General features: G+C 36.6%; 1 protein-coding gene across 2 annotated transcripts; it reads right to left on the bottom strand.

Moving 5' to 3' along the window:
* Nucleotides 1-10,275: 10,275 nt before the first annotated feature.
* LOC127864187 (uncharacterized) lies at nucleotides 10,276-22,238 on the bottom strand. Of its 2 annotated transcripts, none has more exons than XM_052403892.1 (10): nucleotides 22,224-22,238; nucleotides 20,735-20,864; nucleotides 19,758-19,946; nucleotides 18,875-19,079; nucleotides 17,795-17,932; nucleotides 17,143-17,223; nucleotides 15,400-15,585; nucleotides 12,863-12,979; nucleotides 12,215-12,417; nucleotides 10,276-11,441 (listed from the first exon to the last, which is right to left on the bottom strand). In XM_052403892.1, exons 4-10 carry the CDS (start codon nucleotides 18,917-18,919, stop codon nucleotides 11,180-11,182), a joined length of 1,032 nt encoding a protein of 343 aa, XP_052259852.1. In that variant the 5' UTR covers nucleotides 18,920-19,079; nucleotides 19,758-19,946; nucleotides 20,735-20,864; nucleotides 22,224-22,238; the 3' UTR covers nucleotides 10,276-11,179. The 2 variants fall into 2 exon arrangements, with proteins under 2 accessions (XP_052259852.1, XP_052259853.1); XM_052403893.1 differs by having other exon boundaries at nucleotides 18,875-19,074.
* Nucleotides 22,239-23,369: the final 1,131 nt, after the last annotated feature.

Here is a 23,369-nt window from a genome sequence, read left to right as displayed (position 1 = left end):
CAGTCTTTGAATGTATTGAAGTTTGTCATTAAATGCTTTATATTGATAATTGTGAACAGTGTTTCGAAAATCTCCGGAAAAAAATACGAATAATATTAAATAATGAAAAAAGTAACCCTCAACTGGACTCGAACCACTGACTCCTGGAGTAAAAGTCTATCGCTTAGTCCACTCGGCCATCAGTGCTCATGCAATGAGTGATGTATTTTATACTTTATTAAGCAATCCTCGTAGTGTCACAAAATATTACCACAACAACAGAACGCTCAACATTATTCAATCGGTTCGCGTTGCAACGCTTTATAATTTTCAGGTTTTTAAATCGTCAAACGATGCATATAATTGATATTTTAGAGCATGGTAAATGTTCAATATTACTGTTTCCTCACAAATATCATAACTACAACGAAAATTTGCAAATCAAAAACTTTTTTTATTTTGTCAATTTTCCAAAACGTGGAAATGCCCCTTATATAACGCACAGCTCAAAGCCAATCATTACATATGATAAAAAATGGTACAAGATATTATTCAAGGTTAAGTTTAAGATGTTAGTTCAAACATGGCCCATGGTAATCGCATAAAGCAAGAAAGACAAGATTACATCTGGATGAATTCTGATTGGAAAGTTTCCTCAGCTTAAGTTGTTAAATGAAGAATAAATACATTAAACAGAACACGACACTGTTGTAACAGTGGGCTTAGGCAGAGCTATTGTTACCATTCCCGCAGTAAAATTCATTTGTTGTGGACGGTTTAAAACTAACTAATGTTCAATATTGTAAATCTTATGAAGATACAAGATATAATATCCTTTCGATACAAGTTTATTGATAATATGTGTAACTATGATCGTGCAATGTTCGCACTAATTACTTTACGATAGTAACGTGCAAATACAACTATGTAGCCAAGTCGGTCGTAATACGGTTTGTTTTGACTGCTTTGCATTGACCGTTCCAGGGCGGTGACCCCAGCTTTATTCTTATATGTGTTCATGTTGTTTTGTATTATGCTGTATTGTACTGTTTGGGCAATCGGTCACTTGCCTAAGATAAAGGACCAACTAATTGTTTATACTAAAATTTAAATACTGCCCCAGCAGCTGGAGTTTCACTTCTTTATATTGGTAAACCGATATTTGTCGTGTATTTGATGAGCGCTTTTATCAAGCAACCGATCTGCTTAAAATTTTGTATTGAAACTTTGGTTACTTCCATAATGTTAAGACATCTATTATAATTGCAACTGGTTAAATTGTAAAAGGCGCAAACGTACTGATTGTTTGTTGTTCCCTTTTAATACGGATCTATTATATTAGCACACAGCGGTCTTGTTCAATAAAACAAACTGTTAATTTTTAATGGAAAGTCCTATAAAAGTTGGTCTTAATCATGGTAATATACATGCAATGTATTCATATGCTCAGGTACCTGATATGCACGAACAATGTGTAAAAATCACGGTTGTACTGAACTCGTGCGAAGTGGTATGCTATCGCGTATACCTTCGTTTATATAAAAATAATAAAAACATATTATAAGCATCCCACTTCCGTTGTTTTCTGCTTCCTGAACGATGGGGTAAGTATCCATGTCCGTTTTCATTTTTCCTGAACTGCGAGCTAAGTATCCACTTCCGTGTTTCATTATTCCTGATAAGTATCCCAATTCCGTCTATCCTTTACTTTTGACAAACGTTGTTACTAATATTGTATTAAGCGTCATCACTATATTTTATTATTTTACCCTTACAAACGTTCTTTTCAATGTTAGCCATAGTCTTATTCTTTAAAATTAAAATCATAGGTAATTTGTTTTAAAGTTATATCAGAAAATAATTCAAATATTATTACCGTAGCTCAATAACCAGCTAAGTTTTAAGTGGGCTTGTTCACAGATGTTTGAAACAAAAACAACAATTTGTTCAATGACTTTACAAACAAAACTATAACATTTGGAATGTGATATATAATATGAATTAATTGTTAAATACAAATATTTCATTCACCGTATATCGTTTGGATGCACACATCTTAAACCCTACCAATAAGTAAATTAAGCTTTACATTTTCACGTTTACATGTCTGATAATATATGTTTGTAATGCATGTGTTTTCTAATGTATCGACAAAAAACGTTACAAACGCTATTGATTTACCTATCAAGAAACAAAACGCAATATTCATATGTTTTGTTTCGTTTGTTTAAATAGGATGAATGCTGTCTTTTTCAATATACCACATTTTATTCGCTGTCTCATGTATCTGTCAACCAGTCCAATTAAGTTGGGACAAAGTCTAGAGTGCTAGATTGAGTTCTGTTATCAATGTTGGTCCATGCGTTGAAAGTAAAGACCGTTAACTTTACAAGGTCATTTGTGTATGACAGGTACACACCGAAGAGCGGCGCTTCTGGTTCCGGTGGCGCTTTCGCCGCTCCCGGACGAGCACCATTGGTCTGTTGTCCCTCCGGAAGCACTCGAAACGGACCTCATGCCCGGACGCGCAGCAAACGGCGCTTCCTCCCGGATATGACCGACAGTCCGGTATTTACGCTGAGCAAACCTCGCAGTCGCACTGAGATCCGCCGGCTCCGGCTTCAACGGCTAGACGTGGAACACTGTGAGAAATCATTTGAAACATTAGATGAGTAGTGCGTTTGACCAGCGCGACGATAGCGCGGAGAGGCTTGTGTCCCCCAGCTCCAGGTTGTATGGGCGAGTAGGACATCAGGCGGGTGTGCATAATCATTTGTAAGGGGAGGGGTAGGAGGCGAGTAGTGGGCGACTAAGAAACCAGACGCGGTGACGTTATTATGTGTTAGAGGAGGTAGCGTGGGTAATATTGGGCGCGAAGTTAACGAGACGCGGTGACATGATTCTGTGTTAGATAAAGTGGCGTTGGGAATAGAGGCGAGAAAGGGCAAGTGGGACACCAGATGCGGAGACAATATTCTATTTAAGAGGAGGGAGCGGGGTTTTAACATAAAAGGGAGTGAAAGTTACAGATAGCACATTGTAGTCGTTGAATCTTAAACTTAAAATACACTAATGAAAAGAATGCGCTTAACGCAACATTTAAAATGTTGCACTAAAGAACAGGCATATGTGTTAACAATTAATTGTTGTAAAACAGCATTATGCAGCAAATATACCTTCTTGAATTATTCGATGGTTTAGCCAGGCACTTTTTCGACAATTTGGAGAGGATGTTTTCGTCTTCCATACCTTTCTAATGATGCACATAATTACTGTTATCGCTAATTCAAAATATTTAAAATTTATTGTAGACAAGATAATTAGTTATACGGCTTCTTAGTTAGCCCATTAAACATGTTAAGCTGTATCACATTGTGCGAGGTCAATAACAAGCCGTGTCATGAATTTATTTAATCGAGTACCTTTATTTCTCCAGCATACAACGCAATAACATAACAATTATTAACCTTACTGTTTTAACGTTGCCGACTGCACGTGAAAAGCCTCGAAGCTTACATGGAAAATTATCTCACCTTACATAATACTCTTTATTTCTTTGCAAAGCAAGCTCACGTGTTGACAATGTATTTGAATGTCCCTCACCACTATAGTGGGGGACATATTGTTCTTGCCCTGTCTATTGGTTTGTTGCTTTGTTTCTTTGTGTGTTTGCGTCAAACTTTAAAATTTGCCATAACTTTTGCAATATTGAAGATTGCAACTTGATATTTGGCATGCATGTGTATCTCATGGAGCTGCACATTTTGAGTGGTCGAAGGTCAAGGTAAAGGTCATCCTTTAAGGTCAAAGGTCAAATATATAGCTTCAAAGCGGCGAAGAAGGGAACATAGTGTTTCTGACAAACACATATCTTGTTCTATATAAGGTCCGTAGCTTTTCACACGCAGTCAGTAGCATTGAACAGGGTGCAAATTAATTGGGGTTTTCAGGGAGTTACACTCGGGCTTGACATAATGCAAACACACCGTTAGGATTTTTTTTAATATCTTAAGTTATTGCAATACATTTGCAAAAATATTTCGTGCATAAAAGATATCTTAAGGTATAAGAATAAGTCCTTGAATACGCTTGAAATCGGTAACAACATTTCAATTTGCGTGCAGCATAACCGTGCAGTACACGACTTTTTTCATGAGCACGCTTATCAAATAAAGTAATTTTTACGTTTTTGCCATTGCCATAAGCAGCATAAAACTATTTATTGTGAGCACTAGTCGAAATTTTTAGGAAAACATATTTTTAAAAGTTATTTGAAAAAATCACCACCGGTGTGTTTTCATTCATTAACTTTTAATTGGGAATCCATCAAAGTCACGTGATCCTGCACCCTGTTTGAATGACGCCTTTACAAACAATATACCTTACTTTCGTCCTGTTTTAAAGATTTTGCGGGAGAATGCAGTTGACTCGATAAGATAAATTCATTTCACGCAATTTTACTTACCCCGCACGCTGTGATACAGGAAAGTAAATGAGAGTGAATTTTACTAACCCTATTACACCGTACGCAGCGAATAAGGAGCCGTGTTACTATTAATACACTGTCAGCTTATGATCTCATATTTGCAATTAAAAACATGTTTTTTTTATTATTTATATACCAGTATATTAGATGCATAAAAATATATCCGTGGATTTACAAGTTCATACTCCTGTTGCAATGGTTATTTGTGTACACTCTCCCAACATTCAAACATGAAATTGGCCTCTTTCTCGGAAAACTTGGTTAAATGCATGTGCGTACAGTTTCGTCCCGGCTTAGCCTGTTTAGTGCATACAGGCATATCTTATTGTCGTTTCAAGGAAGTCCATTCTTAGCGAATCTCCAGGTTAGGCGGAAAATGTCGTTCCAGATTAGCAATTGCATACGAACATGCATTAAGCCCAGTTTTCCCAGACCGAGGCTTAAATAAATACTTTCTGAGCATGTCTATTATTTGAACTGCGACTAAATGATACACCTTACGAGGAAATACTGAATATGACATATAAACAGAAGGCATAGTTATATATGTGAGACAATCCGGTAACGACAAGAAACACTATGTAACTAGTCGACACCTGGTCACAGTCACAGAACCTCGTTGAAACATATAGCTACGACCTGCGAAAACTTGGCTTAATGCATATGCTTAAAGTTTCGTATCGAATTAGCCTGTGTAGTCTACACAGACTTATCAGAGACGCCACTTAACGCTTTTATGCAATTTTGCGTTTAAAGGCAGTCTGTTATAAAAGACAAGTTTGTGTAATCGCAAAGTGTCGTCCCTGATTAGCCTGTGCGAACTGCACAGTCTAATTTGGGACGGCAATTAACGAACATTCATAACGCCCTTTTTTCAGAACGAGGCTCCATTTTGTATTTTACACGGAACATGTCACCTAAGTATTAATTGCAGAATATAACATGCACATGGGCAATAATCAATTAATAACCCGCGTTAATAATGATCAACGGTAAAGCGTCTTTAATTTTCCATAAAGATCCGTAAATGCTGGAAATCAACGAATTTAAAGTTAAACATAACACAATCCGTGTTCCTTGTAACACTAGCAAAATTTAAATGCTAGATTTGGTCTGGTAAAATTGATTAAACGAGAAACAAAATGCTCGTTTTTATGTTTTGTGGGCCGATATACCAATTTAAATTTCCCGCGACAATATCCGAACATTTACGAGCGAATGCAAGAATGGCTTTGGGCAGCTTTGAAAGCATGACGTGTTTCTCGTAAATAATCATTATGTAATGAAAGATACAAACATGCTAAAATCAAAGAATACTTCGTAAAATAAAGTTTAACCATAACAAATACATGATCCTAAAAGTAATAACTAACATTTCAACGCTATATTATGTCGTATAACGTTGATTTAATAAGAAACGAAATGCTCGGTTGTATACTAAACGCAGCTGAATTTCGGAATTTGATGACGGCAGCTGCAGATTTATGTACACATTAAGCAAAACGAATGATTAAAACGGAAGAACTTGACATCGTGAAACGCTTTTTAGATCCTGAAAAGTTACATAATGTTTGCACTCTAATATTTTTACACCAATGTTTCTTGTACAGGGTTTTCCTAAAGTATAGCGCTTTTCGTTGTGGTCAGTTTGTATATAGCATTATCGTATTGGGCAGTGTGTACTGATCTTTAATATTTCCGTCTTCGAAAAGAATTCCCAATATGGCTAACGCTCTTTCCGAAGAACACAGACGATAAGAGTATTGTTACGTCACTTCAATATACGTCTTCTGAGCAATCTTTAAAGGACATATTATTATTGTATAAGTCCTATTAATTCAGAATCAAGAGCAGTGTGCTGACCATCTTAAGCAATAAGTTTAATGATCGTCCCAAGCAATACCATAATCTTAAATATTAAAAGATACACATTTAAAAATGAGTGTTCCTGAACAAAAGAAACTTGACAAAAACTTTAATTGACAACATATAAAGGTTAAATAAAATAATATTAGATGTCGGTATATGAACAAAATAATACATGTAATGTGAATAACTTACACGTTTACAGATGAGCCGCTACTTAGTTGAGGGTAGTTGCAAGGAAGGCTACTTAGTTGAGGGTAGTTGCAAGGAAGGCTACTTAGTTGAGGGTAGTTGCAAGGGAGGCTACTTAATTGAGGGTAGTTGCAAGGAAGGCTACTTAGATGAGGGTAGTTGCAAGGGAGGCTACTTAGTTGAGGGTAGTTGCAAGGTAGGCTACTTAGTTGAGGGTAGTTGCAAGGGAGACTACTGTGTCAAAAAATCGATTAAATTGAGCATGGCTCTGGGACCACCAGGCTTAATGCATTGTGTGATAAGTGTCGTCCCAGGACTACACAGGCTTAATGCATCGTGTGTTTAGTGTCGTCCCAGGACTGCATAGGCTTAATGCATTGTGTGTTTAGTGTCGTCCCAGGTCTGCACAGGCTTAACGCATTGTGTGTTTAGTGTCGTCCCTGGACTGCACAGGCTTAATGCATTGTGTGTTTAGTGTCGTCCCAGGACTGCACAGGCTTAATGCATTGTGTGCTTAGTGTCGTCCCAGGGCTACTCAGGCTTAATGGATTGTGTGTTTAGTGTCGTCACAGGGCTGCACAGGCTTAATGCATTGTGTGTTTAGTGTCGTCACAGGACTGCTCAGGTTATTCAGGAAAGATGCTTTCTGCACGGATATGATTTTTTTTGTTTAAACACAAAAAAACATGAAAGCGGAAAATGTCATCCCTGTTAAGACTGTGCAAAGTGCACATGCTAATCTGGGCCGACACTTAATGCACTTGCATTTAGCCAAATTATCCCAGAGCCCTGCTTAAGTCTAAAGCTGGATGGTGATTTCTTGTCCTCATAAAGGATATTATGTGTTGACTGGGCATTGTTTTGTTTTGTATTTTGTGCATCATGCCAAGCCACCACAGGTGTTTGGCGCGTAACCGAGTCACTAAAACACTCTCAATAAGTCATAAAATAACATTGTTTATCACCATGACAAAAAGAAATTGTGATATATTATATATTATGATCGTATATATTATATCATATTTTTGTTTGTTCATGTTGTCAAAGTGATTGATAGTGTTTTAGTGAATAGGCCACGCGCCCAACACCTGTGCGAGCGGTTAGAAACTTGCCAATATTGTTCATGAACATTCCATTTATTGCTTTAGCTTATATATATTAACCTGAATCTTACATGAACTGAAGGCTGTGTCAGCTATTCCGTAACATATGTGAAGTTTTTTTGTAAGAAAGTCTCATAGTAAAATCCTGTCTCGGGGAAAGTGTCGTCCCTAAATAGCCTGTGCGGACTGCGTAGGCTCATATGGTACGACGCTTTACACACACATTAGTACGCCTTTTATTCCAGAGCAAGATTAACATATTTATACCTAAACAGTTGATGACATGTTAATGCTTCTGCTATTTACTAATGAAGCTAGTAAGATATGTAAAGAAAATAATTGGTTGGCATTTTGAGGAATTGAAACTCACGTATATTGTTTGTCCTTACAGCAATACTTTTTTGGAATGATAATAGTAGATATTATCACATGCTAAACCTTGCCGCAATTCAGTAGTTTTTACAAAATACAATTTTTTCAAGTATTATTTTCATCCATATATTATTCTTTAGATTATTGCTTGGTGTGCTATTTTAATTTAATTGATAAATCACATAATCAGCATTTTACCTCTTCTTAAATTAGGTAAATAAATAAACTTTCCTGTATCAATATGTGTATAATGCCCACTTTCTTTATTCCGGTTAAATATATGGGATAACTTATATTGCATAACTCACCATTTCCAACAAGTGTTTTGTATCTATTGCTTTTTATGTGGAAATCCTTACAAGTGAGCAACCAAAGAGTTTTACTTGTATCAAATAGTCACTGCTAGTGTTCTTTTCTTAACAGTGTGGTTGTTATTTTTTGTGTTTGTTTTAATGTACGATTTTATGAATGAAACAATGTTGAGGGATAAGTTTGATTTGTTTTTTTCAGCCTCGCTCTGAGAGCAACTGGGCTTTATGCATGTGCGTAAAGTGTAGTGCCATAGTATCCTGTGCAGTCTGCACATGCTTATCAGGGGCAAAACTTTCCGCATTAATTTTGATACAATTGACGCGGAAAGTATCAAGACTGGGATACCACTTTTCACATCCATTAAGACGGGACGACACTTTTCACATCCATTAAGACGGGACGACACTTTTCACATCCATAAAGACGGGACGACACTTTTCACATGCATGAAGACCTGTTTTCCCAGAGTGTGTCTCATATTAATAGTTACGGGGTTAGTTACGGACCTGATACGGGATATACGGTTCTGTGGAAAACCATATCTGGGCGTAGTTACAGGGTTAGTTACACACCCGATACGGGATATACGGTTCTGTGGAAAGCCATATCGGGGCGTAGTTACAGGGTTAGGTACACACCCGATACGGGATAAACGATTCTGTGGAAAACCATATCGGGGCGTAGTTACAGGGTTAGGTACACACCCGATACGGGATATACGGCTCTGTGGAAAACCATATCAGGGCGTAGTTACAGGGTTAGGTACGGACCTGATACGGGATATACGGTTCTGTGGAAAACCATATCGGGGCGTAGTTACAGGGTTAGGTACACACCCGATACGGGATATACGGTTCTGTGGAAAACCATATCGGGGTGTAGTTACAGGGTTAGTTACTGACCTGATACGGGATATACGGTTCTGTGGAAAACCATATCGGGGCGTAGTTACAGGGTTAGTTACACACCCGATACGGGATATACGGTTCTGTGGAAAACCATATCGGGGCGTAGTTACAGGGTTGAGTTACACACCCGATACGGGATATACGGTTCTGTGGAAAACCATATCGGGGCGTAGTTACAGGGTTAGGTACACACCCGATACGGGATATACGATTCTGTGGAAAACCATATCGGGACGTAGTTACAGGGTTAGTTACACACCCGATACGGGATATACGGTTCTGTGGAAAACCATATCGGGGCGTTGTTACAGAGTTAGTTACACACCTGATACGGGATATACAGTTCTGTGGAAAACCATATCGGGGCGAGACCAAAGGTTTCCCAGAGAACCGTTTATCATATATCGGGTCAGTAACTGACCCTGTAACGATTATTTTACGCCAACTACTTTCCAACTCATCAAATCAACAAAAATTATATGGTTAAATGTAACCAGTATCATTATATTTCTACTGCCCCATATACTCTACTCACACCATATAGAATATATGGGGTCAGCATATGACGTTGAACAGCCAATGAGAGAAGAGTATATAATAGATGGTGTGATATATATTGTTATTGTTATACGGTGTCAAAAATGGTATGCATGGCATATGTTTGAAATACCTAAAGGGAAAGATATTATGGTACATAATAAGACCTAAATATATATTTTGTACCAAAATCTCGTTTTGCAGATATACTTAACATGCTGTTTTATAGTATTAATATTTCATATATGTGCGTCTTGTCATATTTAAGTATTGTATATAATGTTTCAAAATCAAATAAGATGTTTTGTCAGTATGAATCCAAAAACACGACTTTGTGTTCAGAGATGTTTTCCGATGTGGCTGTAGACTAACCCTCAGGCCATCATCGTGACTGTCTGTCAGTTGGTACGTCCGTCCACAAAATTTATCTGATTTGATAAGAGAGGGCCTTAAACTAAAATGTCTTGACAACAAAGCTGATTTATATTTGTTCTGAATCTGTTTAATACATAAATGATATTACTTTGTGTTAAAGGTGGGAAATGATTCAATATGTTAAAAGTTATTATAAGTATTTAAAACAAACAAAAACTACAACAACAATATGGAAGCGTATTTGTGTCATAAATGTATGTGGATATTTGAATTGAAATGGCGTTTATGTAAGTATTCCACTTGAATCTGTACCTTACTCAAAAAATTGCGGCACCTTTGGTACATGCTATTGTACATATCCCAAACGACCTAAATTAACATAACGACATAGTCACATAGTTTCAAATGTCACTTCCATTTAGTTATCTTCATGATACATGTATCTTTAAGGTCTTGAGTGACAGACCGCTGGAAACTGCGTGTTTAAGTTTCCCGCGCACTGCATTATCAGCAGACGCCGCTATCACTGCATGAGCATTAACAACCTCCGTGTAGTTTCTATAGGCCGCTGTTTCCCTTCTAATGACGTCATCGTGCGGGTAAAACACCAGCCGGTCCGTGCCCACTTGAAGTCCCGACTGTATAGCTTTTGCCATATCCGCTGAAGTACATAATTCGACGACCCAGCGGGAGTTTATTCCTGGTCGCGTCGACCGGATATCGAGGGGATCGAATTGAATACTTCGTACGGGAATGTTGAGTTGAGTTAAACCGATTTACTGGTTGTTTTTTTGTAGCAACATTCTTTATTTCATTTTGCTCACAATTATTATTAAAAGTAATACTAGCAGTACTAGCAGCAGCAACAGTAGTTATTGTAGTTAGCTAGTACATATGTATTTTGTTATTATAAAATTATTATTTACGTAGTATGAGGGATATATTTGATCGAGGTCCGTCTTTGCAATTATAATACATTTTTGATTTAAGTCACCAATAGTACCAGCTGTAGCCGGTCGATACAATTAAGTTCTTTGTTTTAACTAACCTCATGTCATTAAATAAGGTTTGCGAACATAATCAAAAACTCGAAATAGAATGTCACAAGATGCGGTCGTGTAAGTGAAGTCTAACAATTTTAACTCCAAGTGGGGCACGTTTTCGTTGATCCAGAAACTGAAAACTGCGGCGTTCGGACAACTGGGTGGTGTGTCACTGCGCATGTGCAGACTTGGGGCGATCCGGTAGATGTTGTCACTGCGAATGACATTGGCGTCCGGGCAAGCTAGATCGTTCGGCGCTGCCACGTCACTGAAACCATGAGAGCTGGACCGGATTAAGGGACTTAAAACAGGAAAAAACAACACAGTAACGTAACTAAATTGTTCTAGAAAAACGATTTTAAGGGGCGGACATTTAACAACATGATGCAAACATATCAATTGGTAACGCGTGGAAAAAAAAGGTGCGTTAATTTCAAATACTTGCGTTAAAAGATAAAATAATATGCATTTCCTCTTATAAGGCTCGATTGGTCATTGTCGGCTCGTGTACTACTTAAATGTACCCCGGGTACGGAAAATATACTAACCCGTACCCGGCAAATTTAGACTGTACCCGAGTTTTATTCCCGCCAAATATTCGATGTCGTTAAACGCGCTACAAAATTCGAAAAAAAATTCTTTGAACAAAACCTGCCTCATCATGCTTTTTTGAGTAGGAGTTTCGATAATATTGATGCCATCTTACAGAATATTAACATTAATATGAATATTGTTAATTTGACTTAAATAGCCGCCAACGACCAATTTAGCGTTAAAAGTCCCCGTTAGGTTTTAGTGTATTTTCCGTACCCGGGGTACATTTGAGTACAAACCGATCCGACAATGACCAATTGAGCTTTAATAAGTAAAGTTAATTTAAAACAATGTCACGATTAGCTCGTGTGCTATTCTGTCAAAACATTTTCGTGCACGCGGAACTCGTTGTACGTGTACAAAATCGATGCAGATAAAACTTCATGACGTCAAAATGATGACGTTATTTTCAAATTGTGAGTCGGGTACAATTCCTTGTTCGGTTACCAGATAGGATTTCGAGTCCGGGTCGAATGCGAGGATGCTGGTGTAACCCCTTGGTACAGTTTGATGTTTGAAGAGTTGCGCAGACTCGCGCCAAGGGCCTGCACAGCGTCCCGGTCCGGCATGTCCCTTCCCACACCCACCAGCACCTGCCCTAAATTGAATACGGTCACGATGCTGCAGTGGACCGGGGTACGGGACTCGCACTGGGGACCAGATCCCGAAAAGAAAAACAGCCGCAATTACAAATACAAGAGCACATTAAATTTTATTATACTGATATTAGACTTATAATTATAACACTGTATATACAGTAGTATTGAAGTTGTCAGTGGTGGTTAGTAAAACGTAACGTGCATAGGGAAGCCGATTTATAAACATAGCAACAGCAGCAACATTACAATTTCACGCGCACATTGAGTGTTATTGTACTGAATAAAATACAACTAACACTGCACAATTAAAGCGAAAAACTAGTTTCCAATTAAACACCAATTTAACCATGCAAATAAAGCAGCAGCAGCAAAAGCAACAGTAGTAGTAGCAGTGGCAGTAGTAGTAGTAGTTGTAGTAAAACCAAAACCATCAACATCTTCACTATCTCCATCATTATCATCATCATCATACGAATCACTTTCAATATTTCCTCACATCTGTCGGCACAGAGCACTGAGATCCCGGCCGATGGCCCGACGACGTCGGTCGCACTTCATCCTCGGTAAGTACGCCTTTCTTAAGTATGAGCGTCTGGCTCGACGTCGGCATTACCTAGGCAACGGAACCGCATTTTAAAGGGACATGTTAACCGATTGGATAAAAATAATATATTTCATATGAAGTGTAAGTATGACAAAAACAATTCGAGTATGGTTGAAGAAACAACATTCTTCTACCAATGGCTGATTCTTCCATCGACAAATGTACATACATTTATGACGTAATTATTGGCACAGATTGGAATGATGATGATATCATTCCATGCGCATATATGCTATGATAGATTGTTAAGCTTACAATAAATAAATAAATACTTAACCATCTAATATTGGCCCAACTAGACAAAACATGCTCAACCTTGTTACCATAACGCGCGAAGTCAATGACGTCAATTACAACGGCGTAACGTCAGAGATATAGGGACGTAAAGTTTTTGTATTCAGATTGACGTCTGAACACCGTCTTTTGTTTCATATCAATCGCTGTATGACTAATTTAAGTAGCATTTGTGAAGAAAAACTAGTTAAGTATTGATGCAAAGCATCAAAGGGCGTCGGGAATTTCAGTGTAAAAGGCACTCAATGAAGTTACATGGAACGATTTTTTTTCTACTGTAGATATTAATTTATTGGCCGATTATTTTAAACAAAATAGAAAAAGATACTGGTATAACCATTATCTATGATTTTGTGTTATAACCCCCAAATAACCATTATCTGTGATGTTGTGTTAAAACTCCCAAATAACCATTATCTATGATGTTGTGTTTAACCCCCAAATATTTCATAGTTCATTTTATTTACATTGGTTTCCTTTTTTCACTGGCATCCGTGTGCAGTTTTCATTAATGGAACAGAACTGTGTAGGTTTTAAAAAATCTGCTTCATCTTGTAAGCGTAATTTCATATTTTTCTCAACTTCAAGGGGAGATGATTCTGAAATTATTCTTACGTTGCTTTATGATAGGGGTTGAGTACTCATTGATATAAAAACACTGTGAGAGTTTTAATGTGTTTACGAACCTCCCACCCCACCCTCTCACACATATATTTCATGGGCATAATAAAAACAAAAATGGTTACAATAAAACAGCAGCTTTATTTAAACTAAAATGACTACATAAAAAAGTTAACATAGCACACAAATAAAATGATTTGATTCTACTGGGGCTCGAACCTTGGGCCTCTCACATGTGAAGCGAGCGTGTAACCACTTCACTACGGAACCGCTTGAAAAATCACCTTCTAACTAAGATATTAATAAGTGACTGTAGTGTAACGGTTATCAATAAAGCAATAAACCGTGTAATCGCTGTCGTCTTGTAAAATTGAAGAAAATACGCGTTAACCCAAACTCGAACAGCAAAAGTGTGCGCTATTGTTAAAAAAAACACAAAATAAATAAAAGAATATTTCTTACAGAAATTCTTTTAAGCAAACAGCGCAGACACAGATGAGACGCCGCATTCGGTGTCTCATCTAGATCTACACTGTTTGCCAAGGCCTTTTTCTAAACGCTAGGCATAAATGGGTTAATTGAATATATATTTGTTCAAGACAATATGTTAAAGCGGGACTGCACGATTTTTATATGTGTTTAATTGTAATATATTGATACAAATATGTTACAATAACACAAAATAGGCAAGAAAAATTAAACATTCAACACAAATTTTGTAAAATGTAGCAAAGATAAATTAGCGCCCCTAGCCGATTGTGACGAAGATATTTCGTACATATTTTCCTACAATAACTGAAGCATTCGTCTTTTAATTACTATTTGTGTGAATGTTCGTGTGTCATATGAATAGATATCGTTGCAGGAAATTATAATTATCCGTAAAACTAAACATGCATGATACACAAGCTGACGATTTCGACTGTACAGACATTTTCTATTTAAGAATTAAATATCTGGCTTATTTCGCATTTTTCGACACATGTTCTTTTTAACTTTTATTTTAATATATATTGAAATATATGTATAATACTTTTTTTACACAATTTATATAAATTCATAAATATTTGACAAAATCGTGCAGTCCTGGTTTAATGACATTTTGAGCCTGTATATACATGCCAACTCTGAGGTATTTTTATTGATTCTAAGGCTTTATTTCATTTAAATTTAACTTTCTAAGAGACTACAAATGTGTAAAAATACATATGTCAGTAGTAAAGGGCTAATCATAATTGTGTCGCATTCTGAGAAAACTGGGCATAATACATGTGCGTTAAGTGTCGTCCCAGATCAGCCTTTGCAGTCATCACAGGCTAATCAGGGACGACACTTTCCGCCTAAACTGGATTTTCGGTAAGAAGAGACTTCCTTTACACAAAAAATACCATAAAAGCGGAAAGTGTCGTCCCTGTTCTGGGACGACACTTTATGCACATGCATTATGCCCAGTTTTCTCAGAACGCGAGACAATTATTTATAAAATAATTCCCTTTCAAAAGAGTAAGGCCTACATGAAGATTAAGGGAGCTGTACAATGTCTCGAACGCCTCTCTCAGTTTGGTAACTGCTGTCTGCCCACAAAAGAACACTTGACTTTTCTTGTGCCCCCATTCCTCCTCTTTCGCGTCCTTTGTCTCCTTAAGCTTCTTTTGCTGCTGCTCGAACGTGAACGCTTTCATTGCCTGAATTTTGTTACCCTTAAAGGCAAAGTTTATCAGGGCATGAACATTCTAATTGTCCGCTCATCCAGACTACTACAGTGGGACTAAGAAAATTAAACCCTTTTGACGTATGAGTGTTTTATATAAAATCTTTTTTTAGACATAACTTGTCCCAGGGGCTAAAAGACTTTTTCATGGACGCATAAATTTATCGATTTCTATTTTGGCAAAACAATGAGTAGCTTTTTGCGTAGGATATTGTTTAATATGTTTGTCTTAAATTCCTGCATCACTTGAACCCGGGGTCGTATTCCAGAAGCATCTTAAGTTAAATTTTATTCTCATCCTTAAATTGGGAAATTTTCTTAAGGGTTTCATTTCCTATTGCAATAATTTGGCATCAATAATTTCATCAAAATAACATCTTTTATGTCAATGTTATTTTAGGAATTGTAATTTTGAACTTAAGTGAAATTATTTAAGAAATGACTTACGATGTTTCTGGAATACCACACCAGGAAATAAAGAAATTGAATATCTCTGGAATAATAAGGAGTGTAAGTTAATTATTACCAAAGTATTAATTATTTAACCAAATTAAAGGGGCCTTTTCAAGTTTTGGTAAATTGACAACCTTAAAAAAGTTGTCTTTAATTCACTGTTATACTGAACATTTACAATGTTTTAAAATAGCCATTATATTCATCTTTGACGATATAAAAACCTGAAAATTATAAAGCATTGCAACGCAATACGATTGAATAATTTGGAGAGTTCTGTTGTTGTCGTTATATTTTTTTTAACTACGAGGATTGCTTATATAAAGTTTAATATACATCACGCATTGTATGTGCACGGATGGTCAAGTGGTCTAAATGGGAGAATCTTTACTCCAGGACTCCGGGGGTCAGTGGTTCAAGCCCTGTTGAGGGTTACATTTTTTTCTTTTTTAAAACTTTTATTCTTGATTTTTTAATGGAGATTTATAGATCCAATGTTTAAATTTATCAATACAAAGCATTTAATGACAAACTTCAATACATGCCAAAATCTGTGAAAAGGCTCTTTAATTTTGTTTCTGGAAGTTTGGTTGTTTACATATCCATACTTATAACCACCTTTTTAAGTGAGATGGAAGCATTAGAATTGGTAGATGGATCAAAGGGACAAACAGAGCCCCAGTGTGAGAAAATTGGGTTTAATGTATGAGAGTAAAGTGAGAAAAGTGTCGTCCCATATGAGCTGTACAGGCTTATCAGGGCAGTACTCTCCGCCCAAACTGGATTTTTTTCTAGGAAGATTCTTCCTTTCTTCAAAAAATAAAACAAAGCCAAAAGTATCGTACCAGATAAGCCTGTGCAGATGGCACAGGCTAATCCATGATGACATTTTATGAACGTGCATTAAGACCAGTTTTCCGTGACGACACTGTATGAACGTGCATTAAGACCAGTTTTCCGTGACGACACTTTATGAACGTGCATTAAGACCAGTTTTCCGTGATGACACTTTATGAACGTGCATTAAGACCAGTTTTCCGCGACGACACTTTATGAACGTGACCAGTTTTCCAAGGATCAGAAAATGTCCTACCTCTTCATCACCCTTGTCACCCTGCAGTTGTCGGCCCACCTCTGTTATGAACTCCATTATCTCCATAATAAGGGTATTCAGCTAATGGGGGAGTAAAAGAAGAGATTAGATGTGGCCAAAAATATGTATGCCATCAAATATAATTTGATCAGCAAAATAATCCAATCATCACACTGGTCATCTTCTTGTGTTATAATGAGAAGACATTGTTTTAAACATTTTTTGTACCAAACCCTGTAGCATTCTCCTGATACCCCCACAAACAAGAGAAGATACTCTGCACACATGCTTTAGCTGGAGATATATATTGGTTAGGCCTATATGGAAAACTGCAACATCCCTTTAACATTCTTTTTTACACTAGACTAGAGGCTACACGTCAGTATTTTTTTTGTATTTATCTTCCCTGATTGTGGAGCAGTGAATCTTTTTAAGATTATTTACACTTTCAATAATTACCACAATTAGGGATGTCTGTTATATTTATTTCTATTTTTAAAATATTTCTTACAGATATTCCTTAAAGCAAACAGCATAGACCCTGATGGGACGCCGCATTATGCGGCATCTCATTTGGGTTTGTTTGCCAAGGCCTTTTTTCTAGACGCTAGGCATAAATGGGTTAAACTAAACTATGGGCCCTGGTACTCACCTTGCCCTGCATGTCCCCTGCCTGGAACAGCTTGAGTTCGCGTGACTGCTTGCTGGTCAGCTCATATTTTACTGCCTCCTCCAGTTGGCTCCCCTCCTGAGGCGTCTGGATTGGGGGCAGCTTCTCTGTAGGCGGCCTCTGAATACAAACCACAGAAGTTTAACCCTTTACCACTTAGATACGTATTTTGGCGTGTTTGTAGTCCCTTAGAAGTTTAATTTAATTGAAGACCTTTCTTACTAGATTCAAGTTTAAAAGCTTCATTTCCAACCCTTAGATACTGATGAGCAGCAAACAGCATAAAACCTGACTGTCATTTTCACTTGGCTTCTTATGGGGGAAAAGTTTAAGTGACACAGGTTAACACAAGCAATTTTTCACACCTTTAGTTTAAACCTATTTGTTGTAGCTTGATTGCATAGAAAACCTCAAGCTCATTTGAAACGCTGTTATGTTTCAATTTCGTTGGCAAGAGTTTAACATACATCCACATTTTTCCATTAATTATTCTTAATTCTTTATCACAAAGTTATGAAGTTGATAATGTAAAGACATATCTCTTAAGTCTGTAAACATATTGTGTATATGTTTTCATATTGTGTATATGTTTTGTCTGAAACTGCAATGATGTTATAATGTGTTTTGTGCACAAGAACATATGAAGAAAATCCATTAATTTTGTCTTCTGTTTGGGTAAAGGTATCCTTTTGATTAATAGAGGCCACCTTGAGTCCGTTTCCTGGGACTAGAACCAGCACTTGGTGTCTATGCGGAAAATCTAAAAAAAGCTCCCATAGTGGGGCTCCAGCTGTTGACCTCCCGATTGCTAGGGGGACACTATATCCACTACACCACTGCCATCTTTATTAGCAAGACACAACAGATAATCTCATTAAAACTGTCAGATACCCTAGTAATAGTAAGTTTGGGCGGCTGTTGAAAACAAAAGGTGGAAATTTAAAACAGATGTTTTTGTCAAGCATCTATTTCTTGAACATTAATACTAATATTAAACTCAAGCATTTTATCTGCCACATGTATTGTGACATATAATAAAAATAAACATAAAATTAAACAAACCTGTTCTAAGTATCTTGCCTTCACTTGTGTGGGCTTAGGTTTCATGCTGGTCTTTTGGTTTGATGATTCTTTGGGTTCAATAGTCAATAGTCTCCTGGAGTGCTTGTTGGGCTTGAGGTTGCTTTTCAGTGGTCTCCGTTTTAACTGGCTTAGCTTGTTTTGTTGATTTTACGTCAGAAACTGGAACTGTACCTTGAGGTCTAGACTTAAGCAAGCCAGATTGTTATAAATTTAACAACTGTAGGCATTATTAATAAAATGATTAGTCATATGTAGCTTTTTTTATATAGGATTTGATAATGAATAAGAAATTCTCAAATAGGCTATTTCACCTGAAATGAGGAAATGAGGGTAATGTTTATATGAAGAAGAAAAAAGGAGATGCATTTTTTTCTGAAATAGAGATTCAAAGGGGACTCTCTAAAAAAAGACACTATAAATAAAATAGGGGAAAATAGTGGAATATTTTTAAAACTTGAAATACAGGAACATGAAATTTCATGTGAAACAGAAACAAATATGGTTATTGTTATGTTTGAAATGAGTAAAGAGGGTATTTTTGTCTGAAATAAAGTATCAGAGGTTGTCATCTTTATAATTAGGGAAACGGGAGACAATTATTTCTTTATTTCTGAAAGATAAAAAAAGTGATATGTTTCTAATGATCATGATCTGAAATAGTGAAAAATATGGATAGTTTTTTTTATCATAAATAGAGAAAAGGAGAGGAAGCTTTGTCTAAAACAGGGCAATATAATGGGTACATTTATTTGAAATTAAGCAACAGTGGGGAAATTAAACGTGAAAAGGGGAGAACATACACTACAGATCGCTGGGTATTAGGAATTTTCGCCCGAAATTCAGTCAAATGAGAGTTCATTACCTCGATGTTATGATCCACTTCAGGCGCAGGAGCCAGCATGGGATGCGCATCATGGTCCATCATGCGAAGATCTGAAATCTCTCGGAACGCTTCGCTTAGTTTTATCTCTGTTTCGGCCAGTGTACGTTTCAGGTTCTCACATCTGCTCTTCCATTTCTGTACCTCCTTTTCTAAAGCAGCTACCATCTCCTATGGGAGAGAGAAAATTGTACGGTCTTCAATTAAATGTAAACATGTGTTATTAATTTCCTTTCAATAATCTGACTCAAATAATATTGTTGTTTTGCCACTATACAATGAAAGCTGCATGACGGCCCAACAATTGTTTGACTATTGATTGAAGTCATTTAATATGCACTTCTTTATTACTTCCCCATAAGTTGCAAATATTTTTGTAGTAAAATATTATGTTATTTTTATCTCCATAATTAAAGTGTGTTTTATATGTTGGTGTAAAGACAACGTATGAATGATTGTCCAAATGGGCAAAAGAACGTAGGTACCGATGTCCGGGATTTCAAAATAACGTAGGGACCATTACTCTTATTATCAAATTTACGTAGGAAAAAACGTATGTCTGTGTCGAAGATAGCATAAGAACCATTACACATCGTCATACATTTTCGGGTCTCTACAAATAATTACCGATAGGTGGGTGGACTATGGCCACAAGTACCTAAAATAAGTCATGTGTTTCTACTAACATCGCAAAGAAGGGTATTTAGGTGTGTTAAAACTATATAATAGCATGCTCTAATCATACAAATATCTTTTTGCATGTTTTATCATGAATTAGTTTGATTTAATTTAAAATTAACTCAATTTAGTATGATCAAATGTTGCACAATGACAGCACAATTTATAATTATGTCTTGAATTTTGCAAATGATAGAAATCCCAGGCCTAATGGTCGGTAGGGTAACTGGGAACAAACAACTTTCGTTTGTACGCCTTTCACTTTGAAACATTTTACCCACCTGGTTGAGATCTCCTACTGCAGGACTCCCCGTTTCCTGCTCTTTACCAACCTAATCGACCTCATTAGGACTTTCCTGAGGAATATCAGCAGCAGTTGTCGGTTTCTGAAACTGCACATGTGGCTTCGACCTGAAATCGAAAAGACAGTCACAACAATTCGCGTTTTGAAATGGTTATCCAGTTGGTTTTGTTACTTTACAAATTGAATTATCCTGATTGAGCCGTTTGCAACTTATAAGCAAACTTACGGGTAAGAAATATGTCGATTCTTTTAACTGGACGAGTCTCACCTCTTTTAATAAGATTGTAATTGGTGAATCATAAAAATCACGTACTGTATACTGTCCACAAAATACATTGCTACTGCTATAAAAATTTTGTCAGACATGTTGCTGTATTTATTTACAATTGAGTTTTGTTTGACTGAGTCTAAGAAATTTTTGTTTTATTATTTCCAAAATTCTCAGAGCTGCATTTCTTTTGACCCACGTCCTTACATTCGATTTCTATGGCTGCCATTTAGCAATTTTCAAAGCCTTTGGATAAAACTATGCGGATATGTTTTTCAATAAATTAATATTACTATAGTATTTGAAAACATTTGGTTAACTGTGAACCTTGGTCGGGATCATTGATGTTAAATCGATCATTGATGTTTAATCATTTTTAAATCAGCCATTAATTGTTGAAACTGAAAGAAGTCTAAGTGAATGAACAGTTTCATTTTAATTTCTTAAAATGAAGGGATACATGTATGCGCTACAATTTTCCCGATCAGGTTTATATAAATGGTAGAAATTGTTAAAGTAACATGAATACAAAAAAGCAACGAAAATTTCGTACAACATTTCGAAAAAATAAAGTTAACACAGAAACAAATCAATGTTCCTTATAGCAATAGCCAAACTTTCAATGCTAGATGTGGTATATTAACATAGATATAAAGAGATACAATATGCTCGTTTTTATTTTTGTGTGGAGCACTTTATTACATTTTAATTTCCTGCAACGATATTTATTCATACGACACACGAACACTAACTTGGTATATGGAATGTGATAAATATATTGTTCCGCAAAAGACAAATAAGAGCATTTTTTATCTTGTTAAATCTATGTTACCAGACCACATCTAGCGTTGAAATATTGGCTAAAGCTATACGGAACATAGATTTGTTATGTGTTAACTTTATAAAAAAAATTACAAAATAGTGTACGAAATATTCGCTAATTTTGACCCATTTATGCCTGGCGTCTAGAAAAAAGGCATTGGCAAACAGCGTAGACCCTGATGAGACAACACATGATGGGGCGTCTCATCTGGGTCTGCGCTGTTTGCTAAAAGGAATTTCTGTAAGAAATATTCTAAATATAGAAATAAATATACTAGACATCCCTTATTTGGAATATAAATTGATCCGATTTAGAAGGATGGGAGAGTTCACTGTGCATAAATGGGTTGATGGTTTATGGGCCTCTAAGACGTACACGGCTCTTTGTCTGTCGTTCCGCAGCGTGACTAAGTCTTCACGAGTTTGTCGTTTTCCACCTCAATACTCTCGATGTAGTTTATCTGTCAATGAGATCAAATGCAGCACATGGGCGCAGATAATATCTGTGTAACTTGTAATAATTTTAGAAAACGTTTTTTATTGTTTAAGGAACATGTTGATTAACCCATTTTAGCCTAGCGTCTAGAAAAACGTTTTTGGCGAACAGCATAGACCCAGGTGAGATGCCGTATGATGCGGCGTCTCATCATGGTCTGCGCTGTTTGCTTAAAGGAATTTCTGTAAGAAATATTCTAAATATAGAAATAAATATACTAGACATCCCTAATTTTGGAAATAAATTGATCCAATTTAGAAGGATGGGAGAGTCCACTAGGCATACATGGGTTAACCTTATTTTGCTACAATCATACCTGTTTAGCCTGTACCAGGATACCCAAAATTACAAGTCATGAAAGTTCGATCTATTTTGAACTAAACGCTTTTTCCAACTAATAACAGTTTTTTTCTGAATGAATTTGCATTTTTAACATTTTAAAAGAGTTACTAACAGTAACCAAGCCTTGAAGTTATGGCTGATTTCAATGATTAATTGCTCTTGATTTGTGTTGTAATTTCAGAACTCAATAAATGGATGTGCAAAACTTAAAAAAAATTCAAAGGCCAGAGAGTTCAGAATTCCAGGTTTCCAACGTTACTAAAAGCTTTGCCATTGGTCATAGATCTGTAATTAAAGAAGGTGTCATATTGTCGATACTGCTTGATAATCGAATACATGCCATGGTCATTACCTTCTCAGTTAACTCCATCATCAACTCCTCCTTTTCCTCAGCCATGTTGGAAAACGCCTGAAACAGAAAGAACAGCAATAATGTAAATATGAGTTGCGTTCTGTAAAATTTGGCAAAATGCATGTGCATAAAGTGTCGTCCCAGATTAGCCTGTGCAGTTCGCACAGGCTAATCAGGGACGACACTTTCCGTTTTTATGGTATTTTTAGTTTCAAGGAAATCCCTCCGTTCCGAAAATCAAGTTTAGGCGGAAAGAGTCATCCCTGATTAGCCTGTGCGGACTGCACAGGCTAATCTGGGACGACACTTAACGCACATGCCTTATGCCCAGA

Source organism: Dreissena polymorpha, chromosome 1, assembly GCF_020536995.1.
Source record: "Dreissena polymorpha isolate Duluth1 chromosome 1, UMN_Dpol_1.0, whole genome shotgun sequence".
Lineage (NCBI taxonomy): Eukaryota > Metazoa > Mollusca > Bivalvia > Myida > Dreissenidae > Dreissena > Dreissena polymorpha.
This window is presented reverse-complemented; position numbering and strand designations above follow the sequence as displayed.

Coding starts and splice junctions, on each gene's coding strand:
- LOC127864187 (XM_052403892.1), bottom strand. CDS start 18,919: ATGAAACCTAAGCCCACACAAGTGAAGGCAAGATACTTAGAACAG. Junction 12,418..12,862: donor AGTGCTCTGTGCCGACAGAT/GTGAGGAAATAT, acceptor TCTGGTCCCCAG/TGCGAGTCCCGTACCCCGGT. Junction 11,442..12,214: donor CGGACTCGAAATCCTATCTG/GTAACCGAACAA, acceptor TCATGGTTTCAG/TGACGTGGCAGCGCCGAACG.